The sequence below is a fragment of the Sordaria macrospora genome, chromosome 6 (assembly GCF_033870435.1).
Source record: "Sordaria macrospora chromosome 6, complete sequence".
Lineage (NCBI taxonomy): Eukaryota > Fungi > Ascomycota > Sordariomycetes > Sordariales > Sordariaceae > Sordaria > Sordaria macrospora.
In genome coordinates this window covers 3,797,178-3,821,681 of record NC_089376.1, presented here as the reverse complement: position 1 = coordinate 3,821,681, position 24,504 = coordinate 3,797,178, and the positions used below count along the sequence as shown (strand labels likewise).

General features: G+C 51.5%; 8 protein-coding genes across 8 annotated transcripts; 5 read left to right on the top strand and 3 right to left on the bottom strand.

Moving 5' to 3' along the window:
- Positions 1-685: 685 nt before the first annotated feature.
- On the bottom strand, positions 686-3,955 carry SMAC4_09023 (uncharacterized protein). Its single transcript, XM_003343929.2, has 4 exons — positions 3,412-3,955; positions 3,240-3,307; positions 1,031-3,159; positions 686-976 (listed from the first exon to the last, which is right to left on the bottom strand). Exons 1-4 carry the CDS (start codon positions 3,437-3,439, stop codon positions 835-837), a joined length of 2,367 nt encoding a protein of 788 aa, XP_003343977.1. The 5' UTR covers positions 3,440-3,955; the 3' UTR covers positions 686-834.
- A 548-nt stretch (positions 3,956-4,503) lies between these two features.
- On the top strand, positions 4,504-6,331 carry SMAC4_09022 (uncharacterized protein). The gene is made up of 4 exons (XM_003343928.2): positions 4,504-4,779; positions 4,877-5,051; positions 5,518-5,608; positions 5,704-6,331. Exons 1-4 carry the CDS (start codon positions 4,638-4,640, stop codon positions 5,860-5,862), a joined length of 567 nt encoding a protein of 188 aa, XP_003343976.1. The 5' UTR covers positions 4,504-4,637; the 3' UTR covers positions 5,863-6,331.
- A 210-nt stretch (positions 6,332-6,541) lies between these two features.
- On the top strand, positions 6,542-7,371 carry SMAC4_09021 (uncharacterized protein; the record flags this gene model as incomplete). The annotated part of the gene is made up of 2 exons (XM_066090881.1): positions 6,542-6,918; positions 6,977-7,371. The coding sequence occupies exons 1-2, from the start codon at positions 6,900-6,902 to the stop codon at positions 7,369-7,371; spliced, it is 414 nt and encodes a 137-aa protein (XP_065947595.1). The 5' UTR covers positions 6,542-6,899.
- Positions 7,372-8,059: 688 nt separating this feature from the next.
- On the top strand, positions 8,060-9,687 carry SMAC4_09020 (uncharacterized protein). Its single transcript, XM_003343926.2, has one exon. It carries the CDS (start codon positions 8,708-8,710, stop codon positions 9,428-9,430), a length of 723 nt encoding a protein of 240 aa, XP_003343974.1. The 5' UTR covers positions 8,060-8,707; the 3' UTR covers positions 9,431-9,687.
- Positions 9,688-9,863: 176 nt separating this feature from the next.
- SMAC4_09019 (uncharacterized protein) lies at positions 9,864-11,119 on the top strand. The gene is made up of 4 exons (XM_024655781.2): positions 9,864-10,162; positions 10,235-10,260; positions 10,326-10,539; positions 10,606-11,119. Exons 1-4 carry the CDS (start codon positions 10,067-10,069, stop codon positions 10,999-11,001), a joined length of 732 nt encoding a protein of 243 aa, XP_024511611.1. The 5' UTR covers positions 9,864-10,066; the 3' UTR covers positions 11,002-11,119.
- Positions 11,120-11,340: 221 nt separating this feature from the next.
- Positions 11,341-12,245, bottom strand: SMAC4_09018 (uncharacterized protein). Its single transcript, XM_003343924.2, has 2 exons — positions 11,883-12,245; positions 11,341-11,766 (listed from the first exon to the last, which is right to left on the bottom strand). Exons 1-2 carry the CDS (start codon positions 12,115-12,117, stop codon positions 11,477-11,479), a joined length of 525 nt encoding a protein of 174 aa, XP_003343972.1. The 5' UTR covers positions 12,118-12,245; the 3' UTR covers positions 11,341-11,476.
- Positions 12,246-13,517: 1,272 nt separating this feature from the next.
- SMAC4_09017 (uncharacterized protein) lies at positions 13,518-15,853 on the top strand. The gene is made up of 3 exons (XM_003343923.2): positions 13,518-13,924; positions 14,168-14,298; positions 14,359-15,853. The coding sequence occupies exons 1-3, from the start codon at positions 13,889-13,891 to the stop codon at positions 15,608-15,610; spliced, it is 1,419 nt and encodes a 472-aa protein (XP_003343971.2). The 5' UTR covers positions 13,518-13,888; the 3' UTR covers positions 15,611-15,853.
- Positions 15,854-17,770: 1,917 nt separating this feature from the next.
- Positions 17,771-20,942, bottom strand: SMAC4_12890 (uncharacterized protein; the record flags this gene model as incomplete). The annotated part of the gene is made up of 3 exons (XM_066091137.1): positions 17,771-19,146; positions 19,200-20,767; positions 20,822-20,942. The coding sequence occupies 3 exons, from the start codon at positions 20,940-20,942 to the stop codon at positions 18,154-18,156; spliced, it is 2,682 nt and encodes an 893-aa protein (XP_065947594.1). The 3' UTR covers positions 17,771-18,153.
- Between the last annotated feature and the right edge of the window lie 3,562 nt (positions 20,943-24,504).

The following is a 24,504-nucleotide window of genomic DNA, read 5'->3' as shown; positions in this document are numbered from 1 at the left end:
TCATGGGTTCGGTATCGGAATGTGTGGTCAATCGCAACGCATTGATGCCGTCCTCAACCATCACGCTTCGTTGACTTGAATGAACTGTTTCAATCGCGGATACTCAGTGAATGGCTGAGACGACGGCGAGATGTTGGTCGCAGAGGACATCGCTTGACAGGCTCGTATCTCACATGTTGGCGCCGTTGCGGAGAGTCCATCCATTGTTGATTGAGAAAGAAGAAGACGTATGTGAACAGGTGAAGAACGAAAAGTGATAATGGAAGTGACAGGATTCTGAAGATAAATGAACGAACGAGGTCTTGAAGCACGTGCGACATGCTTGACGCGTCCTTCGGTCCTTCCCGTTTCCCGTCCCGTCCCTCCATCGATCGGCAAGTACGACCAATGTGGAGGACACTGAACTCTTTGAACACGGAAGAAAGAAAGCTCCGTGAGTGGGCGGAAGGGAAAAGAGCTACAGTACCGGAAAGAATCTGGAGGACGTCGTCTTGATGCTGCACGATGCCGGCATTTGGTCCTCACCAATCCATTTTAGGCAACTGCCCTACAGCACCCGCATCGTGGCCATCCGTCCATCCGACATCACTTACCTTGGCTGTTTATACGTACCCAAGGGGTGCCACCTAAGCAACATGGCGTGCTACCTTATGGCTACCTTACGGTACGCAGGGTGGTAGGCCAGGGTAGAAATCATATGTGTTGAATTCGTATCTTCGTTAATCACATGTAAGCATGTACACATCTCCTTATTCCCGCTCAACTCCGATGCCACTTAGACTAACTCCTCCGCTATCCCATTGCTGAATAAGTGGACATAAACCTTGTCATGCTTTACACACGCTTGAAGAAGTAGACATAGGCAGTCTTCTTCATCTCCTCAACATCCACCACCTTGACCACCTTCTCATCGTTGAAGAGGACCCAGGAGGTCTCGTCCTCGCTGAGCTTCTTGCGAATGAAGGCAACGTAGTGTCTATGTCATGGTTAGCAAGTTGTTATGCCGAACACGGAATGATAGGATACTTACCCAGCGTGAATGCTTGTTCCCTTGTGGCACACAATCGACTGCAACTGGAACTTGGCCGGCAACTCACTGCTGCCCGCCTCCTTCTTCGGTCCCGCATCGGCAGCCGGTGCCTCTTCTTCAGCAGCATCCGCACCATCATCATCAGGGTGGCTGAATAGCCACTCAATGGCTCTTTCCACATCACCACCAGTCTCCTTCAGGGCCTTTACAGCCCTCGGTCCGGACAATCCCATCGACTCGAGCATGGCCAACTTCTCGGGATCAGCCGCGCCAGCACCTCCTGAAGCCCCACCACCACTGCTGCCACTGAGATCCAAAGGTACATCAATATCGGGGTCGTCCATGTGAGCAAACAGCCACTCCATGGCAGCGTTGGCATCCGAGTTGCCGGTGGCGTGCAGCGCCTTCTCACATCGAACCCTGGGAAATCCCATGGCCTCCAGCATGGCAAGCCCCTCTGCGTGAGGAACGAATGCAGGAACGTTGCTCTTGGCCGACTCATCCTCCGGTAGGGCCTCCTCGTCGGGCTGCTGACCCTTGGAAAGGTACTCGTCTAGGTTAAAGGGCTCGTCATCAACAATGACGGGAACATCAACCTTGACGGGGACCCAGTTGACAACAGCCATCTTGCGAGCATTGACAACGAGGACATCAGGGAAAGTCTTGAAGGCCTGGCGCTTGGTAAAACCATCCTTACTTCCGCAGGCCGCGCAGGTCAACTCGACAACTTCGGAAGCAGTCAGATTATCAAGACACTGCTTGAGGGTGACGGGCTTGTATTTGGGCTCCTGGCCCTCCTCCTCAGGTGGGAGCTTCTCCATGGGCACATCGATGAAGACGCTGTCTTGCTCATTGCTACTGTAGCGGACCTTCTTGCAGTTGAGACACTGCAGACGTTGCTCCATGACGAAGCGCATGGGCTGGGTGGGATCGCCGAGCTCTGCTGGGTGCTTTGATCTGGTAATGAGCTTGATCAGATGCTGCAAAAGCTCAAAGGCGTCTTGTTGCCGCATGGTTGAGAACTCTTCATGGCCACGACCCATGAGGTGCTTGAACATGGAAGGCTGAAGACCCTTCTGGTGGGGGATGTTGGGAGTGTGCTCTGACGCAAAGACATCAGAGTCGGACTTGGAGTATCTGCCGGAGAGTAGACCGTCACCGAGCTTGCGAAGCTGTGTTTCGAGATCCTCGGCGGGATCTGATACGCTGGGTAGAGGGCCAAGCTTGCCGCCGTAATACCGTTGTTGGAAAGAGGGCAAGTCATATAGACACTGTAGGATACTAGCCAGGTAACAGCTGTTTCCAAGGTTCTTGAGGCCTGTCAAGCCGGGACCAAAGATAGGCGTCAACTCCTTGCCGTCCTCAGTCGTCATGGAGAACTCCCATCGCAAGTTCTGCTCGATCTGCATCTCTGTCAAGCTCTTTTCCGTCTTTTCGCGCTCAGCGAGGATAATGCCCCAGTTGGCCAAGTGGGCGCCCAGGTTGTCGTCGATGCGCTCCTCGTCGCAGTTGTAGCAGTATACGTCGGCCGTTCCCTCGGGGGTGATTGAGCCAAGCTTGACAGCAACGCCGTGCTTGGTCTCAGTCGCGTGGGCCAAACCGTGAGAGTTTCCGCTAACACCACCGAACTGGGCGCGGCCACAGCCAAGGTTGCCACATTCCAAGCACAACCAAAGGTTCTCGTTCAGGTCGCACTTGGAGCAATGGCCCAGATCCTGAGACTCAATCTTGCGAGGCTCTCCTTGCTGCATTGTCAAGATGTGTTCGCAAGAAGTAAGTTCTTGCTCCCAAGCCTTGACCTCCTCCTTGCGCGAGAACGTGTTGGCCTTCATGACGGCGTCGATGACGGGGGCAATAGTGGCATCTTCCTTGTCCAAGTTGTCGATTCCGCACTCCAAGCACTTGACTGCGAGTGTTGTATCGTAGCGATCGCTTTCGGTCTCGGCCGCAATGGCGAGCTTGGACATCTTAAGAGGGGGCTCATTGCGCTCGATGATCTTGCGGGTTCGGCGAATGTTGAGGACGAGAGGGTGGTTTCGAGAGGTAGAGTGAAGCTTTGCGTGGTTCCGGTCGCCAGCGCAGCCGCCGTTGAAGCACTTTAAGCAGACATCCAGACCAGCTGGGTCGTCCTGTGCATGAAATGTGGTTAGTTGCGTTCAACATAGTAGACCTGACTAGTCACGATGACAGGGTAGGGCAGAATACGAACAATAGAATCGAAGCATTGGGTACAATCCTCACGGTAGACATTGTTGGTGGGCGACGGCTTCGAGAGGTCTGTCAAAGTTCGAGTCAGCTAGACATTCAGAGCAAGATACGATAGCACCATTATGGAAGCTGAGCTGAGCTCTAGAAGCATCCAAAGAGTAAACAAGACGTACTTGCGGACCCGACGTGGGGGCACGACATGTTGGGTGGTTTCGCGATGATATTCGAATGGAATCAAGAAAGTTATGTTGTCTGTATTCTTTGCGTATTTCGTGCCTGTCCCTGAAAAGAATGGGCCTGTCGGATGAAGTCTAGCTGTATGGCCGAGTTGCATGGAAGAAGAGAAGATGCAAGAACCGTGAAAGAGGACGGAAGCTGTACCTAGCTGGAGGTATGATGTTGTGGGGTAACACTTTACGCGGCAGGCACATCAACCACTCCCAGGCAACCGCGCTTCAGTGGCTCGTGGCTCATGGCAGTGGCCTCCCACGCGCTGTTGCCCTTCCACTTGCCGCCTTCCATTTCCATGAACCCCGCTGTTTCATGGATTGTGACAGCAGGGATGATTGGTAGTCTGGGGAAAGGTTGAGCAGGGATGGGCATTTGCCTATCGGTGGTGGACGGTTTGTTTGTTATGCAGCTCTTAACATTGTCATACGTACTACAGCAGCAAAGACAGATAGGGCGTGTTAAGAAAGGGTCCTTGACAGTTTGCCATTAAAACTACAAAGCTTCGATATCTGGCTGAAGTATGGGGGTTTCCAAATTCCCATTCCATGAGGCAGAGAAATGGAGCGAAAACCTATATACGGTCATAGAAGCCTGTTGGCAGTATTTCAATTTGTCATCGTTTGGAAAAAGGACGTCCAAGTGATCTTCCAGAATTCAGAGAATGGCCAAATGGCGAGACGTGGATTCGGTGTTCCGTAATCTGATCATCTTATCTCCGCGGCGTGTGGACCACAAGTCTGTCTTGGCGCTCTTTATCCAACCGACTAAGCCGACGTCGGCATGACGCCCCCATGTCAGTGACAGCGCGTCTTGTCACTGTCCTAACACAAATCTGACCCGTGAAGCACCAATTTTGGTCCCGCTTTTGTTAGCAGGAGCTTTGACCAACCCCTCTTTTCAAGTCCCAAGTGCGGCAAGTCGCCCCCTTGGGTCATCATCGACTTTTGGTGACCAAGTGCCGCAAACCCGCAAATCCGCAGCCAAATCCGCAAATCCCAGCCCGGCAACTTTTAACCAAGTCCGCCAACCTCTTTATCTCAGTCACTTACTTCCACTTTGCCATCACCACCAGAAACTCCTCTCTTGCACCTCCGAAATCGATATCCTACGGAAACAAGACAAAACAAACCAATACAAACAAAACATCACAATCAACACATCCGCAACCATGTTTTCCAGATCCGTTCGCACTCTTACCGGCCGCGTCCTCGCCAACGCCGTCCGCCCTACCGTTATCCCGGCCGCGCGCCAGATTGCGCCCGCCGTCGCCGTCGCTGCCAGGAGATCCTACCACGAGAAGGTCCTTGACCGTGAGTGCTCCCATCTCGGCTTCCGCTCGCGCCTGTTTCCCATTGATGAGGCCTACTCTGCCAGACATATGCAGATGCTAACATGTCCCAATATCAGACTACTCGCGTCCTCGCAACGTCGGTACTCTCGACAAGAAGGACAAGTCTGTTGGCGAAGGCCTCGTCGGTGCCCCCGCCTGCGGTGATGTCATGCGTCTTCACATCAAGGTCGACCCCGACACTGGTGTCATCAGCGATGTCAAGTTCAAGACTTTCGGCTGCGGCTCTGCCATGTGAGTATTTATCTCCTTCAACTGATTACATACAGAAGCCTAGGGAAGCCATGGGAGCCAGGAAAACTATCCGAAAGGATCAGCGGTACGATATCGATATCACGCAACCGCCATTCAAACGTGAGCGACGACAAAAAATCTGATCGATATATATCAACCACGACAATACTTCTGTTAAGGACAATCACGGAGATTTGGCATTGGACAGTCGAAACCCTCCGAGCGGGTACACCCCAAGTCCAGCGCTGCTTGGGTGCCCGGACGAATAAGCGACATCTTCCCCGCGCCTCTCTCAACGTCTTTGACAACCGACAGCAACAATTTCCTCTCGCTTCATGTTAATATCAACATGCTCGGAACCATCATCCACGATTCCACAACAACGACAACAACTCGACCATTGGCTTCCCAGGGCTTCAGTGTTTCCACGACATTCCGAATTCAGCTTACTAACTCCCTTTTCCAGTGCCTCCTCCAGCTATGTCACCGAGCTCGTCCGCGGCATGACCCTCGACCAAGCCTCCAAGGTTAAGAACACGGAGATTGCCAAGGAACTCGTAAGTCCATTCCATCACAGTCTAGACCTGTTCTCTGTACCATGCTTCCATGCTCCCGTACACTCTGAACTAACCGTGTCACCCTTCACCCATAGTGCCTGCCCCCTGTCAAGTTGCACTGCAGCATGCTTGCTGAGGATGCCATCAAGGCCGCCATCAAGGACTACCGCACCAAGAACCCCCAGGGCGCGCCCACCAACCTCGCTGGCACCGGCGCCAAGTTCGAGACCGCCCAGGCCTCTGCTACCGCCTAAATCTGCCACCTACTGACAGACATGCCGTCTTGGGAGGATCTTAATGGGGATTGTACGTTGTTGAAGAAAGCTTAAAAGTGGATTTTTGCACAAAGAGCCGCAAACCTTGAAAAGGTCGGCCATGCATGCGTCGTTTGGGTTGACGTCTTTTGTTTTTGGCGGGGTTCATTAAGGGATCATCACATCATCCATTAGCGGAGTCTTTGGGAGTTTTTTTGGATTGATTTTGGTGGGTTGTTGTTTCTTTTCAGTTGTATGTTCAACACGGACAACCACTTCTTGTTTTGGCTGGTTTGTTTCTTCTGTTGTAACGAGGAAAAGCAGGTTTTGTTGTTCCTTCTAAACCCTTCTATCCTGTTATACCACAACCTATTTTGGCACCAGTCATCTGTATGTTTATTACGCCTTTTGCATATGGTTTTATATCAACATACAATGCACCCATTCCATTGAGTTTATCATGTGCTTGACACTTTCGGTTCTCGTCTCTTTCTTCAGGATCGAAGTTTCCATCAGTTACAGGATCTTCCGCCTTGTCATTCATCAACAATATAACGAAGTTCTTAACCCAAGCCCGACTGCCTACCTCTTCTCTAACCCAGCCGAAACGACACCTCCAATTACCACTCACATTTCCAACCTTTTACAAGCGGGAAAAAAAGAAAAAAAAACACATTAAATGGACATATATCTCGAAACCCCCGCCGCCGACCTCTACGCCCTCCGCGCCGCGCTCTCCAGCGACATGGACTCGGACGATCTCGACATTGAGTCAATATTGGACTCTTCCAAGAGGAAAATCAGAAAGCTGGAAAGTCAGCTCCACACGGTCAACAATCGGGTGGAGAAGATGCGGGAGGATTCCGATGAGTTGAGGGAGGATTACGAGGAGTTGGATGAAAGTGTGGTGGCGATTGATGAGGGGGTGAGGATGGAGAGGGAGAGGATGAGGTTGTTGAGTGTGTGGGCTGGGAAGAAGAGGGGGAGGGGGGAGAGGAGGGTGAGGGTTGAACGGAAGGAAAGGGAGGAGGGGGAGGATGGGGGAGGATGATGGGGGTGATGGGGGTAATGGGGAAGAGGAGAGTGGTGGGGAGGATGGTGGTGATGGTGATAGGAATGGGGATGGTGATGGACAGGATAGTAATGGAGAGGATACAGATGAGGCTGAAGATGGAGATGGGGATGATGGCGGAGGAGAAAGGGAAAATGGTGGAGGAAATGGGGGGAATGATGAACAGCAAGGTGGTGGTGCTGGTGCTGGTGCTGGTGGAGAGGAACTTGAGGAGGAAGGGAGCAGGACAGAAGAGGACAGGGGAGAAAGGGGTGATGAGGATAAGGAGAGGAAAAGACAAGATTCCAGTAACAACTCAGATCCCTCGTCGAGCGGGTTGGGAAGTTCTAGTTCTGAGGAAGAAAGGGGCGGCGATGACGATAAAAAGAGAAAACGAAAGGACTCCACCGACTTGGGTCGTTCTTCTTCAAGCGAATAGCTCAACAAGGGAGAAGTGATGAAGTCAAAAGGAGAAGCAACGAGCATGAGCAGAACCCAGAGCTATCTGAGGATCAGGCGGCCGAAGAAGATGAAGTCCAGAACATAAAGAGAGCCAGAGACAACGGGTGCAGGGGTCCCTCGCTCAGCATGAAGCTTCCATGTCTAGTGTGCCTTCCGAGGAGGAGTAGGGCATCAAAGAATCAACGTACGATACGACTTCTCCAATGTGCCACATTAGAGGCGTGAGAATAAGCCAGTAAAGAAAGTGCCGTATATAGAATTGTTGCTGCTCTGCAATCACAAAGTGTCTGGAGGTGGCGAGGTTTGTGTATTGATGGAAGCGGTCTTCCCCATGTCAAGATATGCTGTGTTTCTGCACTAATGGGATCACTGTAAAACCTGCTGCAGCTTTGGTAGGGGGATATCTCCGGTCATTGAAATGCCAGATCGCACGAGTAGGTGTGACTCTGCGCCACTTGAACTGGATCACGGATCTTGAAGAAAGAAATATAGAGATAGGGATATCGGATCTAGTCAGATACTTCTACGGTCCTCTACATATCTGGAGATAATGTCAACGCCAGTGTAACCTGTGCTATTGAACATTCCATCCTGTGTGACGTCGCTTGAATTAGTCAGCGGCTGGCACTGGCAAGACGACCGACGACATGGCATTGAACAAACCGACGGTTGATTTTGTTATCATTGACCTTTGATGACCAAGTGTCTTGCTGTGCGATTTTGGGAGATTGAAGAGTCCGACCTCAGTAATTGCAGTGCGAGCTTGTCGTCGATAACACCGAAGCAGGTAACGCAGACATACCTGAAAGATGCCAAGACTTCGGCGTCTGTGGTTTTCCGAACACCGGTGGAAACACCAAAACTCCAGGGGCAGTTCACCACTTCCCCACAAAACGCCCAGAAGCTTAATTCCACCTTTCAACAATTTGTCAGCTTGCAAACCGAGACTCCATAGGGACCATCACCGATTATGTAAGCTTATAAACCAGTAAACAGGATGGAAGTTTGGTATCGCGAGTGGAACTGGTTGAACGGCATGGCAAGGGGTAACGATCTGCTCGATCTGTTGAGTACGACTTGAGTCGGTGTTTTGGTCTCGAACGCAATGGAAAGAATGGGTCGTGCAAAGACAGGATAGACCGACATACCTTTGAACGCCGAACCTCATCAGATATAAAGACCAAGGATCATCCTCGTTGCTCCAGTGTTTTACCTTCCTCTTTATTACCCGTAGACATCTTCACTCACCTCCATCTCAAACATCACCACAGACAGACACTCATCAACCTTTCACCCAACTCAACACCAAACAACCACATCACATCACTCACAATGGCGGACACCAAGTCCTCCCTCAAGCCCATCAAGCTCTACGGCCACACCGGCCCCAACCCACCCAAAGTGTGCATGCTCCTGACGGAGCTCGGTCTCCCCTTCGACCTCGACATGATCCAAGTCCAAGAAGCCAAGCGTCCCGATTTCGTCGCCAACATCAACCCCAACGGCCGTCTCCCCGCCATCGTTGACCCCAACACCGGCCTCACCCTCTGGGAATCCGGCGCCATCCTCGAATACCTGACCGAGACCTACGACAAGTCTCACAAGCTCTCCTTCCCCGCGGGTTCCACAGACTTCTACCACGCCCGCCAATGGCTCTACTTCCAGACCACGGGCCAGGGGCCGTACTTCGGGCAGGCGGTCTGGTTCAAGAAGTACCACTCTGAGCCGTTGCCCAGCGCGGTGGAGCGTTATGTGAAGGAGGTTAATCGGGTTACGAGCGTGATTGAGGGTCATTTGCAGAAACAAAAAGAGAAGTATGGAACGGAGGAGCCCTGGTTCGTGGGGAATAAGTACAGTTATGTCGATATCGCGTTCGTGCCCTGGCAGCATGGTATGTATCTCATTTTGAGCAGGGAGGAGTATGATGAGACTAAGTACCCGCTTGTGCATGGCTGGTTGGAACGGCTGAGGGCGAAGGAAAATATTAAGGAGGCGTTGGATGTTATGTTTACTGGACGGCCTAAGAAGGAGGATGGGGAGGAGAAGAAGGAGTAAGGGGTTGGGCAGGATGAAGAGAGAGTGGATGGATGGTGTATCAGTATCTGATGTTTGAGCGAAGTTTCCTAGATAGCGTGTTGCAAAAAGCTGAGTTTCAACAACACTTCTCTGAGAACTGAGTGGCTGCTGGATTTGATGTGTTTCGAGCTGACGAGAAACCCACATGTGACTTGTTGGGTTTAATCGATTGGGAGGCCAGCCGCATTTTACATGAAAGTTACAGTAACAAAACTTTGCAGTGTAGAAGTTAAAACGTTCAAGAAAGCAAGGAATTAGAGTCTTGAGGGAAAAGATTGAAGACAGTTGGGTGTTGATGACAACATCCTGTAAGGTACTGTAAAGTTGCCTGCCGGGACCGTTCTCTAGCGGTAAAACATCGGGCCTTGGCACTGCCCCTCCAAAAGTGGAAGTCCACGCCTAGTCCACTGTTTGGACTTTGGAGCTCCCTGACAACGGGCAAACGCCCCAAAGTAAACAATCCCACCATCCCCGGTCCATCTTCCTGTCATCGCCAACTCTCCTCAACCCAATTCCCAGCCCGTCCATCTCCAACACCGCCATTATCGCCAATTGCCCGAAACAATTGTCACTCATATTTATCCTATACGCAGACTAGACCAAGCAAGTGACACAATGTCCTCCAAGGCCCCCGAAAAAGAAAAGGACAAGGACAAGTCCAAGGTGCACCGCCTGTCACTCAAGGGAAGCGCAAAGCTCGTTGCCGAGTTTGTAAGTCATTCGCAAGTATCTTATTATCCTGGCGACTCAATCGCATAACTAACAATGGTACAATTTTGACAGTTTCAATACTCGATCCACACCATTCTGTATGCCATCCAATGCCGTCCCTGATCGGCCTCCGAATCCCATTTGACTAACCCGTCGCAACCAGTTTCCAGCGAGGCGTCTACCCAGCCGAAGACTTCACCACAGTGAAAAAGTATGGCCTAAACATGCTCGTCTCGGCCGACGACCAGGTCCGCGCATACATCAAGAAGATCATGTCCCAGCTCGACAAGTGGATGGTGGGCGGCAAGATCTCCAAGCTGGTCATCGTCATCACCGACAAGGACACTGGCGAGCACGTCGAGAGGTGGCAGTTTGACGTCAGTATCCTACTCCTGGTTCCCTCTCCTCAGATTGACTTCCAGCTAATCTATGATCTACGACAGGTCCAAATATTCTCAAAAGCCGCCCAAGCCAAATCCAAATCCCAACCTGCCTCCTCCTCCCCCGACGATAACCAATCCGCAAACGAGAACGTTGGCGCCGCCTCAAACATCGCCTCAACTCCCACACCCCCACGCGACAAGACCGAAACCGAGATCCAAGCCGAGATCGCCGCCATCTTCCGCCAAATCACCGCTTCCGTCACCTTCCTGCCCCAGCTCAGCGGCGACTGCACCTTCAACGTGCTAGTGTACGCCGACGCCGACAGCGACGTGCCGGTTGAGTGGGGTGATAGCGACGCCAAGGAGATTGTCAACGGTGAACGTGTCCAGCTGAGGGGGTTCAGCACGACGAATCATCGGGTTGATACGCTTGTTAGCTATCGTCTTGCGGATTAAGGGGGGTTTGCCGTTAGTGGCTGGCTCGAGGCTGGCTAGGGACTGTAATGAATAATGTGTGTTTTAGCGTTTTTATTCGGACAGGGGAGTGGATGGGCTAGGTATGCGCGCGTATGGCTTTTCACCTTGATTGGGCATCTTTGTTGGCATGGGAGTTATGCGGACAGGCGTCGGAGTTGGGATTCGGAGGGGAGCAGGTTATGATATCAGGGATGAATTTACTGCTGTTTAGTTTTGTTGCAACCCCCCTTTGTGTCTGACAGGGGTTCTTGAAGGTCTTGCGATACTAACATACACAATGTCACAAAGCCACACATCGGGTCAGGCAAAAGCATATTGGTATGTTCAGTGTTCTTCATTAACCTATCCCACATTAACTAACATATTCGTTACCATTACTCATTAACCAAGTAATAACCTAGATATTTTTGGTATAACCCATTTTTTCGACACCCGATTCACACCTGTCTGGTGCTTAGAGCATAGCAGCAAGGACGAGAGGGACGGCAGCGCCGAGGCCAGCGACAAGGCTGCCGGCAGAAGAGTCCTTATCGTCGCTGGCGGTAGGGGCAGCGCTGGAAGAGGTAGCGGTGGCCTTGCCCTCACCAGAGGTGGTGCTGGCAGTGACAGTGGTGACGGTGGTAGCGGCATCAGCGTCAGTGGGACGGGCGATGCCGGTGGTGGAGACGGTCGAGGGAAGGGCTCCGGAAGCACCGCCGGGGAGCTCAGCATCGCACATGGAGACGATGGCGGGAAGGACCTCGCCTGCACAAGAAAAAAAAGACGCCGGTCAGAAACCAATCATAAAAAAAAAAAAAAACCGTGGGAAGATACTTATCGTAGAAATGGGAGGGGAAGAAAGGGGGCCAAAGAAAACTTACCAACAGCGACGTCGTTACCGCACTTCAAAAGGACGCAAGAAACACCAGCATCATAGATGTTGTGGTAGTTCTCAAGAATGCAGAAGCAAGGGAGATCGCCCTCCTTGCAGTCGGTGGCAGACGACTGAGCGTCCTTGAGACACTGTTGAGAGCACTTGGGGACGTAGTCCTCGAGGGTCTTGGCGGCAGCGAGGCCGGCAGCGGCGGCGAGAAGGGTGATGGCGGAGAACTTCATCTTGACGTTTGTTGACGTTGAGTGATCGACACTGAAAAGACCTGAAAGAGGAATGGACGGTTTATATGTAAGAAACCCTGGTTGTCTCGCGTGGTTTTGTTTTGACAGGTGTGTTTATCGAGGTTGCATTCGAAGATCGATCTACATTGTGTGCAGCAGCTTCTTCTGGGGAATTGGCTCTTATAAGGAGACGGTGTGAGGGACTACCCCACCCGGACCACGCGGTATCGAACTACGGTTCATATCTAGGGTCTGGTAGAGAGCCCTCAGCTCATGGCTGACTCCCACCGACCGACTTCGCCAAAATCAAACCACCTTCCCGACTCCAGTCAACAAGAACCTCGGCCGGCCAACACGGGATGCCACGCACAGCACACACACCGAACCGAAAGGCTGGGAGAAAAACTCAGCAACAAAGGATAACCCTGAGAGTCCCGAAATCGCGCTTTGTGGAGCCGCCGAGGTGGACGGCATCTCCTTGTCAACACTCAGCTCAGCTTTTGCCAGCTAGCCAATCCGGACAACGAAACCAACCTCCTAACTGTCAAGCCTATCCCGGCCTCGACGGCCTCGGCAGCGCGGCGGGCGCACTTTCGCCGCCAAAGGAGAAAAAAGATTTTTTATCAGATCATCCGATGATCAGATAAGATGGGAGTAATCGCTTAACGCGCCGGGTTTGGAGGACCGAAGAAGGGAAAGGCCCGGCTGTGATGCCCGGAAGAAGGCATCATCCCACCCAGCTAGCATTACCCGAGGACCGCCGTGGACGTCAGGATCGAATCAGCTTTCACAGGCGGCGCTAGCCAAGACTTTTGGAAAGCGGACAGATGAAGAGCCAAGATTTTCCGAATTTCTAGACCTGCAGCTAAACTCCCTCCATCCACTCCGCCGAGTCCGTATCCGGCCGCCGCGCCTTGCGTGCGATCATGGACCATGGGATGGGGACAGACAGATGCAGGCTCGGCAGGAGAGGAGAGAAGCCGATAACGTTACGGGTTACGGACCTGCATCGGTGACCGGTAGGATGTGGACTCACTGGGAGTGTTGTTGCGGGGCGTGGATTGGACTTGGAAGAAACGGAAGAAAGAAACGAGCGGAGGAAATAGGACTGGAGTGGGCTGGACGGGCCGGATAGAGGGGGGATATGGCCGGGCTTGGGGCATTGGTGGCTGGGCCCCGCGTTGCCGTAAAATCGCACGGTGGTGACGAACAAGACCCCGTCGGCCCGTCCTACTGTGGACTATGATGAAGTGTGTGTGATGGCTTGCGGGTGAGAGGGGCGAGAATTGCAGTCAAAAGTCCAAAATCCCCTGTTTTGCCCAGCATGCCCGGCGAACGACTGTTCCCCTTCTCCCCTTCTCCCCTTCTCCATCTTATCTTCCCTCTCCTCCTTTTTCCCCCGTTGAGCAACCTCTATCAATCTTATCAGATCCATTGACTCGTTTCTGAGCAACTTTACTTTAACGACCATACAGCACACGGCACATAGCAAACGGCACACACGGAATACAGTAGGAAGGTCCCTGGAAGGCAGAACCCCGAATAGGTTGCCTGCCATGCTGGACAAGATCAAAGAGGTACTACCGGGTACCGGTACCAAAACACCGGCAGGCCCGGTCCCGGTCGACGAGAAGGCTGTCGATAATACCACCGTCACACAAAAAGCCACTACTTCTTCATCAGATCTCGAAAAGGCAGGACAGAGCGATGGCGAGATTGGCGGTCCAGAATACCAAGCCGGTGTTCAAGAAATCGAAGCCGCTTTGACGGTATGGACGAAATGGCATCTAGTTGCTGCTTATGGAATGTATGTTTACACTACCTATCTTGTCTGGTCTGGTCCAGATGTTGTAATGGTGATGCTGTCAGAAAGGGAACTAACAAACAACAAAGGATCTGGCTGATCTACTTCATCACATCGATCGAGGAAGTCGTCGTCCGCACCTTCTCGCCCTTTGTCACCAGTTCTTTCTCGTCTCACTCGCTCACGGCCACCACGTCCATCATGTCCAGCATCATTGCCGGCCTGACCAAGCTGCCGCTGTCCAAGATTCTCGATATCTGGGGTAGGCCGCAGGGCATGGCCCTCATGCTTTTGGTCTGGACGCTGGGCTTCATCATGATGGCTGCTTGCAAGAACGTTTTTACGTATGCGGCTGCGCAGGTGTTTTCGACTGTTGGGTAAGTCACCTCTATCCCGGACATCCCCTTTTCTTCACAACGCTGACATAAAGTGAACAGCTCCCAAGGTATCTCCTACTGCCTAACAGTCTTCATCGCCGACACCTCCTCCCTCAAGTCTCGTGGTCTGATGCTCGCCTTCGCTACCTCGCCTTACATCGTCACAACCTGGATCGGCGGACCGATGGGCGACTCCCTCGTGCGCGGCGCCGGCTGGCGCTGGGGCTTTGGCATTTTCTCCATCATCACGCCTGTCGTCGTTTTGCCTCTCATCATCCTCTTCTGGGTGCAACTTGTTCGCGCCAAGAAACAGGGTCTGGTCTCCTATCGTCGTCCGGAAATCAGCCCGCGCGCGACCTTCCGCTTCTTCGTCGACATGGACTTGCTCGGCATCCTTTTCCTTGCCGCAGGCATGGCCTTGATTTTGATCCCCCTGTCCATCGGATTTAAGCAAAAGCTCGGCTGGAAAGACCCCAAGATCATCGCCATGACCGTCGTTGGCGCTGTGCTATTGGTCATCTTCGTGGCGTACGAGCGATTCCTGGCGCCAGTCAACTTTGTCCCCTTCAAGGCGCTTTCCGACCGCACCATCCTCTTCGCCGGGCTGATGCTTTTCTTCCTCTTCTTCAACTCGGCAGTCTGGGGCTCCTATTTCACGTCCATGCTCATGGTCGTCTGGAACCTGTCGGTGACGAAAGCGACGTACATCAGCAACATCTACCGCGTCGGCTCGTGCTTCTCCGCCCTAGTCCTAGGCTACTTGATGCGCGTCACGGGCCGCTTCAAGTGGGTGGCGCTCTACTACGGCATGCCTTTGATGCTCCTGGGCGTCGGTCTAATGATCCACTTCCGCCGCCCCGACGCCGAAATCGGGTACGTGGTGATGACGCAGATCTTCGTCGCTTTTGCCGGAGGTCCGCTTGTCGTGGCGGCGGAAATGGCCTTCATGGCGCCCGTCACGCATCAGAACTTGGCGTCCATCCTGGCCATCCTGGACCTGTTCTCGTCCATCGGGTACGCGGTAGGCGCTACTGTGTCGGGCGCTATCTGGACCGGATGTTTCCCTGATGCGTTGAGGAGACATTTACCGGAAGGCGCAAATATCGAGTATATCTATAGCAGCATCTATACCCAGCTTGGATACCCCGTCGGCACGGAGATTAGGAAGGGGATTTCCTGGGCGTATGCGGACGCGCAGAGGTATATGGTTATTACTAGCACGTGCGCGCTGGCGGTGGGCTGGGGGTGTGTGCTGCTGTGGAGGGATATTAAGGTTAAGGAGAAGAAGCAGGTCGGGGGTAATGTTGCTTGATTTCGGTGCGAGGAGATGTTGTGGATGGTTTGATGGAATCTGGTCCGGTCCGGTCTGTCCTAGCTGAAAAGTGTTCGGATAGACAGGCAGGCAGACGGAGAGAGAATGTGTTGTAAAAGATGGCTCAAACGTATTTAATGTTCTTGTTTGTTATCGTTTGTTGGATTTCATGTGTCTCGGATTGGATGTGGGAAAAGATCAAGATACCTGGTGGGACTTTTTTTGGGATGTCTGTATGTGGTTATGTAGGTATGTAGTTAATGTTTATGAATGTCAAGATACTCCTTTAGATCTACATGATACAGCTTCGGTCTTGAAACTAGAAGAGTCTGAAGTCCGAGTACGTCGATCCTACAGAAAGTAGGGGAACAGAGGTTAGCGGCTGGGCACTTTTCTGTAAGTGCCACGTTGTGGCAAAAGTCAAAAATTAACCTTTCATACGCCGGCAGAGGTGTAGAAACGCCGGCGTTTCCAGAAGCGTTTTCATCCCATCACTCATGCCAAGCTCACCAAATACACAGTTTCCACCTACTCACGCCAAACGCGGCTAAGGCTATGAGGCGGACTAGCACATTGAAAGTTAATTCTAAATTAGGCTTCAATACCATGGTTCTATGGGAGCAGACGGTGACTAGGTGTCTCGTTTTTTACGAGCTTCCCAGGTAAACTTGACTAAGTTGGAGGGGATGTTTGTACCTGTTGTGCCCATTCAGCATCGTCGTACAGGGTGAAGCTGCATCTTTCAACCTCAGCGCATCAACAGCCGATGCAACATCCAGGCCGACAATGAAAAAATACTCAACTATTATTCCCTTTGCTCTTACTGCAATGTCTCTCAGCTACGCTCGCAGGACGATGGATTGGGAGCCGTCCTTCTCGCAATTAAAACGTCCCCGCCGACACTACGAAACGTAAGAACCCGAGATATTTGGGCAGGCGAGTCCGACTAGAACTTAAGAACCTACGCCTATAGCCGACTCCAGCGCGTAATAGATCACAAGTGTTCTTGCATCTGAAAAGGCTCTGGAATAAAGCGTATGGTAGTAGCGAAAATCACGACGCTACTATAAGTGTGTTGGCTCTCCCTATCATGGGGCTGGCGCCTAGGGGTGTCTGCCTGGCTTGAACCCTATGTAAGCCAGGCCTGCTCTCTGGTTGGGTGCACTCCTGGGGTGCGCCGCACGAACTACATTTGTGACCTTGGCATTTCTAGCACCTTCAATATCCGCACCTCTCTTGTGTATTTGGCTGTAAGCTCTATGCCATACTGGCACAAACTTCCCTTTTCCTCTTTGTTGAATATTACAACTTTCACCAAGGCCTACCTGCGTGTATACCTCGTAAAACCCTTACACCCCCAAGTACTATCAAGGAAGGAATTACTCATCTAATCGAGGGAAATCGAGGCCTCAGTACTATAGTACCAACCTTGGCCATGACTAGGTAGTCACGGGCTAATCTCAGTATCTGATCCGCACAGGCACCCGCGAAAGGAGGATGAAGGGATGGAATAGTCTTGCCTCCTCGTAATAGAACATCATCTCAATATCAGTAGAAGATGCTAGAATTTGTAAGATTCTTATAAATTTGCCTATCCTCACATACCCTTCTGGTGGCACGCTACAAAAATGAAGTAGAGGGAAAGTGTGATGGCACGGCTGGCCAGCACCTGTTGGCATCTGGGATCTGGGCTTCGATCTCATCTGTCATTGCTTCCTTGCATATAAGAACCCTTCTCTCCTTCCATCCGATGTATCTAGCTTCCTCTTTCTTCCTCATATTTAATATCTTATTACATTCGTTTGAACCTTTTGGCGCCTCGGCCCATAATTCTACGTACCATGACACAAAGTAGTTGAGAGAGACTTAGAATACATTATATGTCTCGCGAGAAACCGATAAATGAAACCTGTCCCGTTGTGCTGCCAATGGATATTATCCGCTCTTGGAAGACGGAGCAAAAGTCTCGGCGTTCTGGTGGCAGCCAGAGTACATTCTGGCCGTTGCAAGTAATCCAAGACCCATTTGATCCTAAGTTATAGCCATGTCTCTCTGGATTATCGAACACAACTTGGCTTTCGGCAGTCAGTGTAGCTATATCAATACGTCCAACGTCGGTAAGTAAATAACGGTTAGTATGGTCAAACGATATGTACTTTGCTATAGTGCCGATATTAAAGGTTTGGAGACAGCTCCCCGACGCCGCATCCCAGATCTTGATCGTGTCATCGTACGCACCGGATGCGAGCCGCTGACCATCGGGCGAAAAGGCCACTGAGCAAACCTCACTGCTATGGCCTTCCAAGGTTTGGAGACAGCTCCCCGACGCCGCATCCCAGATCTTGATCGTGTGATCGCCCGCACCGGATGCGAGCCGCTGGCCATCGGGCGAAAAGGCCACTGACCAAACCTCATCGCTATGGCCTTCCAAGGTTTGGAGACAGCTCCCCGACGCCGCATCCCAGATCTTGATCGTATGATCGGCCGCAGCGGATGCGAGCCGCTGGCCATCGGGCAAAAAGGCCACTGAGCGAACCTCATCGCTATGGCCTTCCAAGGTTTGGAGACAGCTCCCCGACGCCGCATCCCAATCTTGATCGTGTGATCGCCCGCACCGGATGCGAGCCGCTGGCCATCGGGCGAAAAGGCCACTGAGCAAACCCAATTGCTATGGCCTTCCAAGGTTTGGAGACAGCTCCCCGACGCCGCATCCCAGATCTTGATCGTGTGATCGCCCGCACCGGATGCGAGCCGCTGGCCATCGGGCGAAAAGGCCACTGACCAAACCTCATCGCTATGGCCTTCCAAGGTTTGGAGACAGCTCCCCGACGCCGCATCCCAGATCTTGATCGTATGATCGGCCGCAGCGGATGCGAGCCGCTGGCCATCGGGCAAAAAGGCCACTGACCAAACCTCATCGCTATGGCCTTCCAAGGTTTGGAGACAGCTCCCCGACGCCGCATCCCAATCTTGATCGTGTGATCGCCCGCACCGGATGCGAGCCGCTGGCCATCGGGCGAAAAGGCCACTGAGCAAACCCAATTGCTATGGCCTTCCAAGGTTTGGAGACAGCTCCCCGACGCCGCATCCCAGATCTTGATCGTGCGATCGTCCGCACCGGATGCGAGCTGCTGGCCATCGGGCGAAAAGGCCACTGACCAAACCTCATCGCTATGGCCTTCCAAGGTTTGGAGACAGCTCCCCGACGCCGCATCCCAAATCTTGATCGTGTGATCGCCCGCACCGGATGCGAGCCGCTGGCCATCGGGCGAAAAGGCCACTGACAAAACCCAATTGCTATGGCCTTCCAAGGTTTGGAGGCATGCATTCCAATCTGATTCTATAGCCGGCTTAGTTCGAATCCAGTCAGGTTCTTCTGCTTTGAAATTGCTCTTTATTAAGCTGCTGGACGGAGCAAACACGAGCGCTGATATATAAGCTTGAAGCGGAGCTTGCTCTATTATCCATCTATAAGATAGAATAAATCGGTGAGCATCCTGAACAAGCTTTGTTAACTGCCACTGATCATTGCCTCCCTATATCTTTAAGTTAGATCGAGTTTCCGGTGCGCAGTAAATCTCATACTTACCAGTAGGCTCTCGAGCTGTCTAATGGCAATAACACCCTCAGACATAGCTTGGAGTAGACTTAGAGCTTCCAGCCAGTAGAGATACTTCGTCTTGAGGAATTTATAGACAATCCCGTTGTCCTGTAAAAGATCATTCTGGTTTGTGTTCGTACTGGAAATCAAGTCGCACAGGTGATCAACCCAGTAGACGCACGAGTACCGCACCGTCGCTAGCGGGTCCGGATCCGGTACTTCGACCTTATCTCTCGGAAATCCCGGTGCGCTTAAGCCGTATATATCGCGTCGCAGTGTTGTAGACATGGCATTAAGTGACCTCGAGAAGATGGTATAGTTCATATCTTCTTTCCCTTTAGGGAAGATCCAGTCGAAAGTCTCTTGAGAATTTCGGTTGCCTGCTTTATCAGAGACATTAGAAAGCAAGAAGTCCTGGGCTGATTGATGAACAAAATAGACGGTTTGGTCTCGTAAAGTTAGAAATGAACCGCAAAGCCCTATAATATCTTTTAGAGATTCAAGATCGTTGCAAATGGTATTGGGCAACTCGGCGAGAGAGGTTAGTTCTTGAAGGCTGATTGGCCGGCGAACAATTGCAACAACAGCAAGAATGTGCTTGCAGTAACCGGATTCATGGAACTGGCTCATATCCTCTCTCATCCGCGCATATAGAGCATCCAGTCCAGATGGAAACATGCATAGCTTCTCTTCGGCAAACCCTTTCTGGACCTTCTCAAGCGCTTGACAGACTAACGCCACCCAAAGGAACGTATCTTGCGCGTTGGAGCACAGGTAGTCCTGAACGTTCTTTTTTGTCCTTGGATCATACTTCTTCAGCTCTGCTAGGTCATCCACCTTGTGCAGGATAAATGCATTGACAGCCGCTGCGACGGATTCCGCATTTAGCTCCAGGGAGACCTTCACTTTATCTGCGGCTTTCTCCAACCGTTCCTCAATTTGCGGCCAATTACGGCTTGAAACGATCCACTTGACTCGAGATCCAGATGATGATTGCTCAGCAATGAAGGCGAGAAGCTGTGGCAGGTCTGTTGTAACGCACTCGTCAAGTGCGTCAATGACTAGGTAGGTCGTTCGGAGGCTTGGGTCCCGTAGGATGTTGGTGAAGATTCTCGACAGGGCGTCCCACGTATTTGCATCTTTGAAGAGGCCTTCGCCTGCACGGTCGTACTCACTCCGCATGTGTGAGAGGATAGATGGCTGCTGGTCACTAAGTAGGTAGATTAGGCCGCGCAGTACAGCGGTTGCATTGTTGATGCGAGAGTCGGTAGCTTGGCAGAAGAAGTAGGCCACATTGCAGTGGCGCGCGTTGGCAGTATTGCCTTGATCCAGCTCATTGATGATGCCGCATAGCAACATAGTCTTCCCTTTGCCGGGGTCGCCCTTGATCCAGAGCAATCGGTGCTGTGAGTCTTCACGCCATTGTTGAAAGTCAGCGTTATTGAGGACCCAACGATACGAGTCCTGCAAAAGGCCGCCTTTGGTCCGTTCAATGCGGACTTTATCATCGCGAGGATCGGTAATGCGCAAGTGCATCAGGCATTGCTGGCCGTTCTCTGACATTATGTTAGAACAAGCCCATACCGTCACCACCTGTTATGGAAACTTACGTCCATAGTAGTAGTTATTGTATTGATTCCCGGCGGCGTTGTTGTTATACTGAGACCCCAGGCCGGTATTGGGATTGGAGAAGCCCGAGTCAGAATTGTAGACAGACCAGGACCTTTTCATGTTGCAAGGATGGAGCTTCGGGGTGTGTATAATGCTCGCTTACAAGATGAAACGTGTGGAATTAAAGGAGTTGATCGTCTTCCAATGTTCAGGGAGAAAGCGAGGGGTTGACAGAACGGAACGAAAAGATGAGTATTGACCAACTGGTTAGCCGACCCAAATCTCAAAGGTGTAGTGTCCCCAAACTTTGGTTTGCAGCTCAGAAGACTCATCCCCAACCAAAGGTGGTCTCAAAGCTGTGGGATGGCGGATGTGCTAGCGAAATGTGTACATTTGCGGCATCAGTTGTTGACCCCTGGCCTTCCAGATCAGCCTAGGTGTCAAGATGCCCAATGGACACTACCTAATAATGCCCAAATTCCCAGTCTGGCGTGGGTCGGCCACCAATCGCATGTGCCATTGGTAGTGTGAAGATATCCTTTCGAGGAAAGCTGAATGCGACGCCTGCCCCAGCAACACGCCGAGCCACAACATACCTCCAAGGTGATATCGACATTTCATTGGTAACTGTGAAATACTCTAGAGCAGTTAGCATATGGTTTCTGGCATAGGCGAGGGGAGATCATACGGTGAATCGAGGCATCGCCCAAAAAAAACCTACATTCTACCCTACGAGCGGAATTCCGAGACGACGGGAACAAGGACTGGTGATAAATGGCCTGCTTGGGCGTGTGAGTGCCATAGTGCACCCAGTCCGTGGTGGCTGTGAAGCCAAAGAAGGGAATCATTCGAACTGCGGCAGACCCAAATGAATGTTTAACCGCCTGGGTAGTCATCCAATCATAGCATGGAAGCCAGGAGTCCATGTTGAGGATGGTGGGAAATGGAGGAACGGGCCGCAATGTGGATGGTCCGTGACAAAAAGGTTCGGATTACAGGGACCGGGGTTCGGGTGTTTACAGCGTCTTGTTCCCCTGGACCAATAATTTCTGGGAAACAACGCTCTCACTTTTCAGAGCTTTCAGTGTCTCTGGTTATCAAGACTGCACACGTCAAACACTCACAACACAACCTCAAACCATTCCACTTGTCTTCGCCTTCCGCTCTGGAGAAAAGGTCAGCTCCAAAATACGCGGCAATGGAACCCGGCCTCACTGTATAATCTGGCTTGCGGTTTGGTTTGACCATGTCCCAAGTTCAGGCGGTCGGCGGGTGGGCACTCAATTGACCAAACACCTCGACAGTTGTCAATCGATGAGGCTTCATTTTCAGGCCATCGTCCCCAGCCCAACCCAGGCTTAAAGCCATCCCACCTTAGCTTCCGGCTTCTGATCCTAGAGCTGTGGTTGCCTTGCCGCTCTCAACGCCACCGTCACCTTGTTTCGCAGCCCTGGCATGCAGCTCTCTCAGCAAATGGACCTGTCTACAAAGTTGTTGGCGGCTGCGCCGGCAGTGTGTTGCAAGCCAACCACCATGGTTATGACATGCCAGGATGGAATGGAAGAGGTAGGCTAATGCAGGAAGATGAAGAAGGTAGGTTAAGGCAGGTAGATGAAGGAGGTTCATCGTGATCAATTTGTCGTAGTGGATCACCAAATCGTGATTCAGTAAGACAAGGGCGAGAGATTCGCTTGCCACGCTCTCATCTACATACACATAACTGGGCCGAGAAGTACTAGGAACCAATCAGGAATGGTCTTCTGACCGAGTGCGATCTTGTTGTTACCCGTGTAAAAAATCTAGCCGCAATGTCGGGACGGTCGACTTTTTTTTCATAATTTGCCCAACTATATTCATCTTTTTAGCGCCGCCTCCCCACTCACCGTGATGCCTCCGTCAGAACGATATGGAATGGGAGGTGGATGTTCAGTTTTTTGACCCTACCACGTGATTAAAAGACCCGTTTCATGTCCTTCCCACTCCCATAGACATGCAGACATATCGCCTAACTAGTAGCTGAGTCGGTGACCACCAGCGAATCCCAGGTGTTGTATGTTTTTCATAGCTTTCTACTCTCTTTGTGGTTCCTTTGGTTCTTCATTTAAGCCATGTTGGTAGCCATCCTCTATTTTTTTGTCTTTCCCCGGTGATGGTAAAAGTAATACAAAAGGTAGCTAGACACTGCCATATATGTTAAAAAGAAAGGGCGTTCAGGACGAGAACAGGGTAAAGGAAGACGGGATGTGAAAGAGAAGGAAGAAACAAACGTAATGACAGGATCCAGAAGCAGAAAATGCTGCGACTGAACGAAAGAAGGTAATCTCGGTGCAATAGATACCTCTCAAGGTAAAAAGGACAAAGGAAGCTTCAGTGGCCCATGAGCACCCAGGGTCGAACCCCCGCCGTCCACCAAAGCTGCCTGCATACCCTACCCTACGAAAGCTCGACGATGTTCTTTTTGTTCTAGTTACGCGCCTACCGGGCATGTCTGCCACTGCACTAGGTAACGGAAACCGCGGGGAGGTGAAGGCTGGTGTAAGTGTCGTTGAGGGTGTGGGCTTGGGTGTACTGGGGGAGAGGTTGTGGTTGTGATTGTTTGAGACCGGCGGGAGGTGAGAAGTGAGGATGATGCTTGGTGGCTGTTATGGTGAGATGCCGGAGTGTGAGCTCTTGAGGATGGTTTGCAAAGGATGGTTGGGATACACTATTCCATATTCTCGCTGAGATTGCGAGGTGTTCTTGTAAGAAAGTTGACGAGTTGTGGACCAGCTTGAAATACTGGTGATGGCTAGCGACTAGCAAGTTCAACCTGAAATAAAGGAAGGCGTCACTGGTTTCCGATGGGAAATCCAGACAATGCAAGTACCAGAGTCCGAGATCTCCATGTCCCATCGAGGTTCATTGTTGTAGTGCTTCGCTCGATGGTCTCAAGAGGACTATTCGTCATTCATATAGACCATGTGTCGATAACCTGGACGTCCCCTTGGAGAAAATGACTGGAATGTGACGATACCACCATATGACCAATCCAAGGAATTTCCGGCCTCGCGAGTACCACTAGATATTTCAAGGTGCCCGTCCGTAGAAGGGTTACTAGCAGTTGAATGAGATTATGCCTTGAGTTTTGAGTAGATTTATTGGGAATGGGAGGCTGAATGAGGATAAATATTAAAAATACAATAGGGATCAAGATGAAGGGAAGAATGGAGTGTGGTCGGCGTGGAGGAGTGGGAGTGATGATGGGAAAGACGGGGTGGATTTGGTGTTGCAGACGGAAGAGCAGCGAAGTTGATAGTGAAGGGGAATACGAGGAGATTGGAGGGACGAGAGTTGTTGGGAAGGTAGGCCAGGAAAAGGAATATTTATTTTGAGTCAGAACTTGTGTGTCTAGAATTGTATGTATCGTGGAAATGATGTTGATAAGAGGAAGTTATCGATGTGATTGTCTTGGGGGTATACACATCACCCCTTGAAAGGTTGTTAGCGCAGTTCTCGTGACAGGGGTATGCAAAACTTTACGACAAAACAACAGGACAAGCACATCGAAAACAGAAAATTGGAGAGAGGGTATGAAGCTGGAAAAACGCATTGGGTTGATACCAATTTTTTGCATGAAAAATTGTTGGAATTTTAGTTGAGTTGCGAAAATCACGTTGTGCAGTCGTACGCTAACGAAACTTAC

What these genes read in the sequence shown, in the direction of transcription:
- SMAC4_09023 (XM_003343929.2), bottom strand. Translation starts at nt 3,439, where the DNA reads ATGTCGTGCCCCCACGTCGGGTCCGCAA. An exon ending in CCCCCACGTCGGGTCCGCAA is followed by an intron (nt 3,308 to 3,411) that starts GTACGTCTTGTT and finishes GAACTTTGACAG; the next exon opens with ACCTCTCGAAGCCGTCGCCC. An exon ending in GGAACAAGCATTCACGCTGG is followed by an intron (nt 977 to 1,030) that starts GTAAGTATCCTA and finishes ACCATGACATAG; the next exon opens with ACACTACGTTGCCTTCATTC.
- SMAC4_09019 (XM_024655781.2), top strand. Translation starts at nt 10,067, where the DNA reads ATGTCCTCCAAGGCCCCCGAAAAAGAAAAGGACAAGGACAAGTCCAAG. An exon ending in CAAAGCTCGTTGCCGAGTTT is followed by an intron (nt 10,163 to 10,234) that starts GTAAGTCATTCG and finishes CAATTTTGACAG; the next exon opens with TTTCAATACTCGATCCACAC. An exon ending in TACTCGATCCACACCATTCT is followed by an intron (nt 10,261 to 10,325) that starts GTATGCCATCCA and finishes CGTCGCAACCAG; the next exon opens with TTTCCAGCGAGGCGTCTACC.
- SMAC4_09017 (XM_003343923.2), top strand. Translation starts at nt 13,889, where the DNA reads ATGGACGAAATGGCATCTAGTTGCTGCTTATGGAAT. An exon ending in CTAGTTGCTGCTTATGGAAT is followed by an intron (nt 13,925 to 14,167) that starts GTATGTTTACAC and finishes CCGCTGTCCAAG; the next exon opens with ATTCTCGATATCTGGGGTAG. An exon ending in CAGGTGTTTTCGACTGTTGG is followed by an intron (nt 14,299 to 14,358) that starts GTAAGTCACCTC and finishes TAAAGTGAACAG; the next exon opens with CTCCCAAGGTATCTCCTACT.
- SMAC4_09018 (XM_003343924.2), bottom strand. Translation starts at nt 12,117, where the DNA reads ATGAAGTTCTCCGCCATCACCCTTCTCGCCGCCGCTGCCGGCCTCGCT. An exon ending in CGGTAACGACGTCGCTGTTG is followed by an intron (nt 11,767 to 11,882) that starts GTAAGTTTTCTT and finishes TTTCTTGTGCAG; the next exon opens with GCGAGGTCCTTCCCGCCATC.
- SMAC4_09022 (XM_003343928.2), top strand. Translation starts at nt 4,638, where the DNA reads ATGTTTTCCAGATCCGTTCGCACTCTTACCGGCCGCGTCCTCGCCAAC. An exon ending in CCACGAGAAGGTCCTTGACC is followed by an intron (nt 4,780 to 4,876) that starts GTGAGTGCTCCC and finishes TCCCAATATCAG; the next exon opens with ACTACTCGCGTCCTCGCAAC. An exon ending in TTCGGCTGCGGCTCTGCCAT is followed by an intron (nt 5,052 to 5,517) that starts GTGAGTATTTAT and finishes TCCCTTTTCCAG; the next exon opens with TGCCTCCTCCAGCTATGTCA.
- SMAC4_09020 (XM_003343926.2), top strand. Translation starts at nt 8,708, where the DNA reads ATGGCGGACACCAAGTCCTCCCTCAAGCCCATCAAGCTCTACGGCCAC.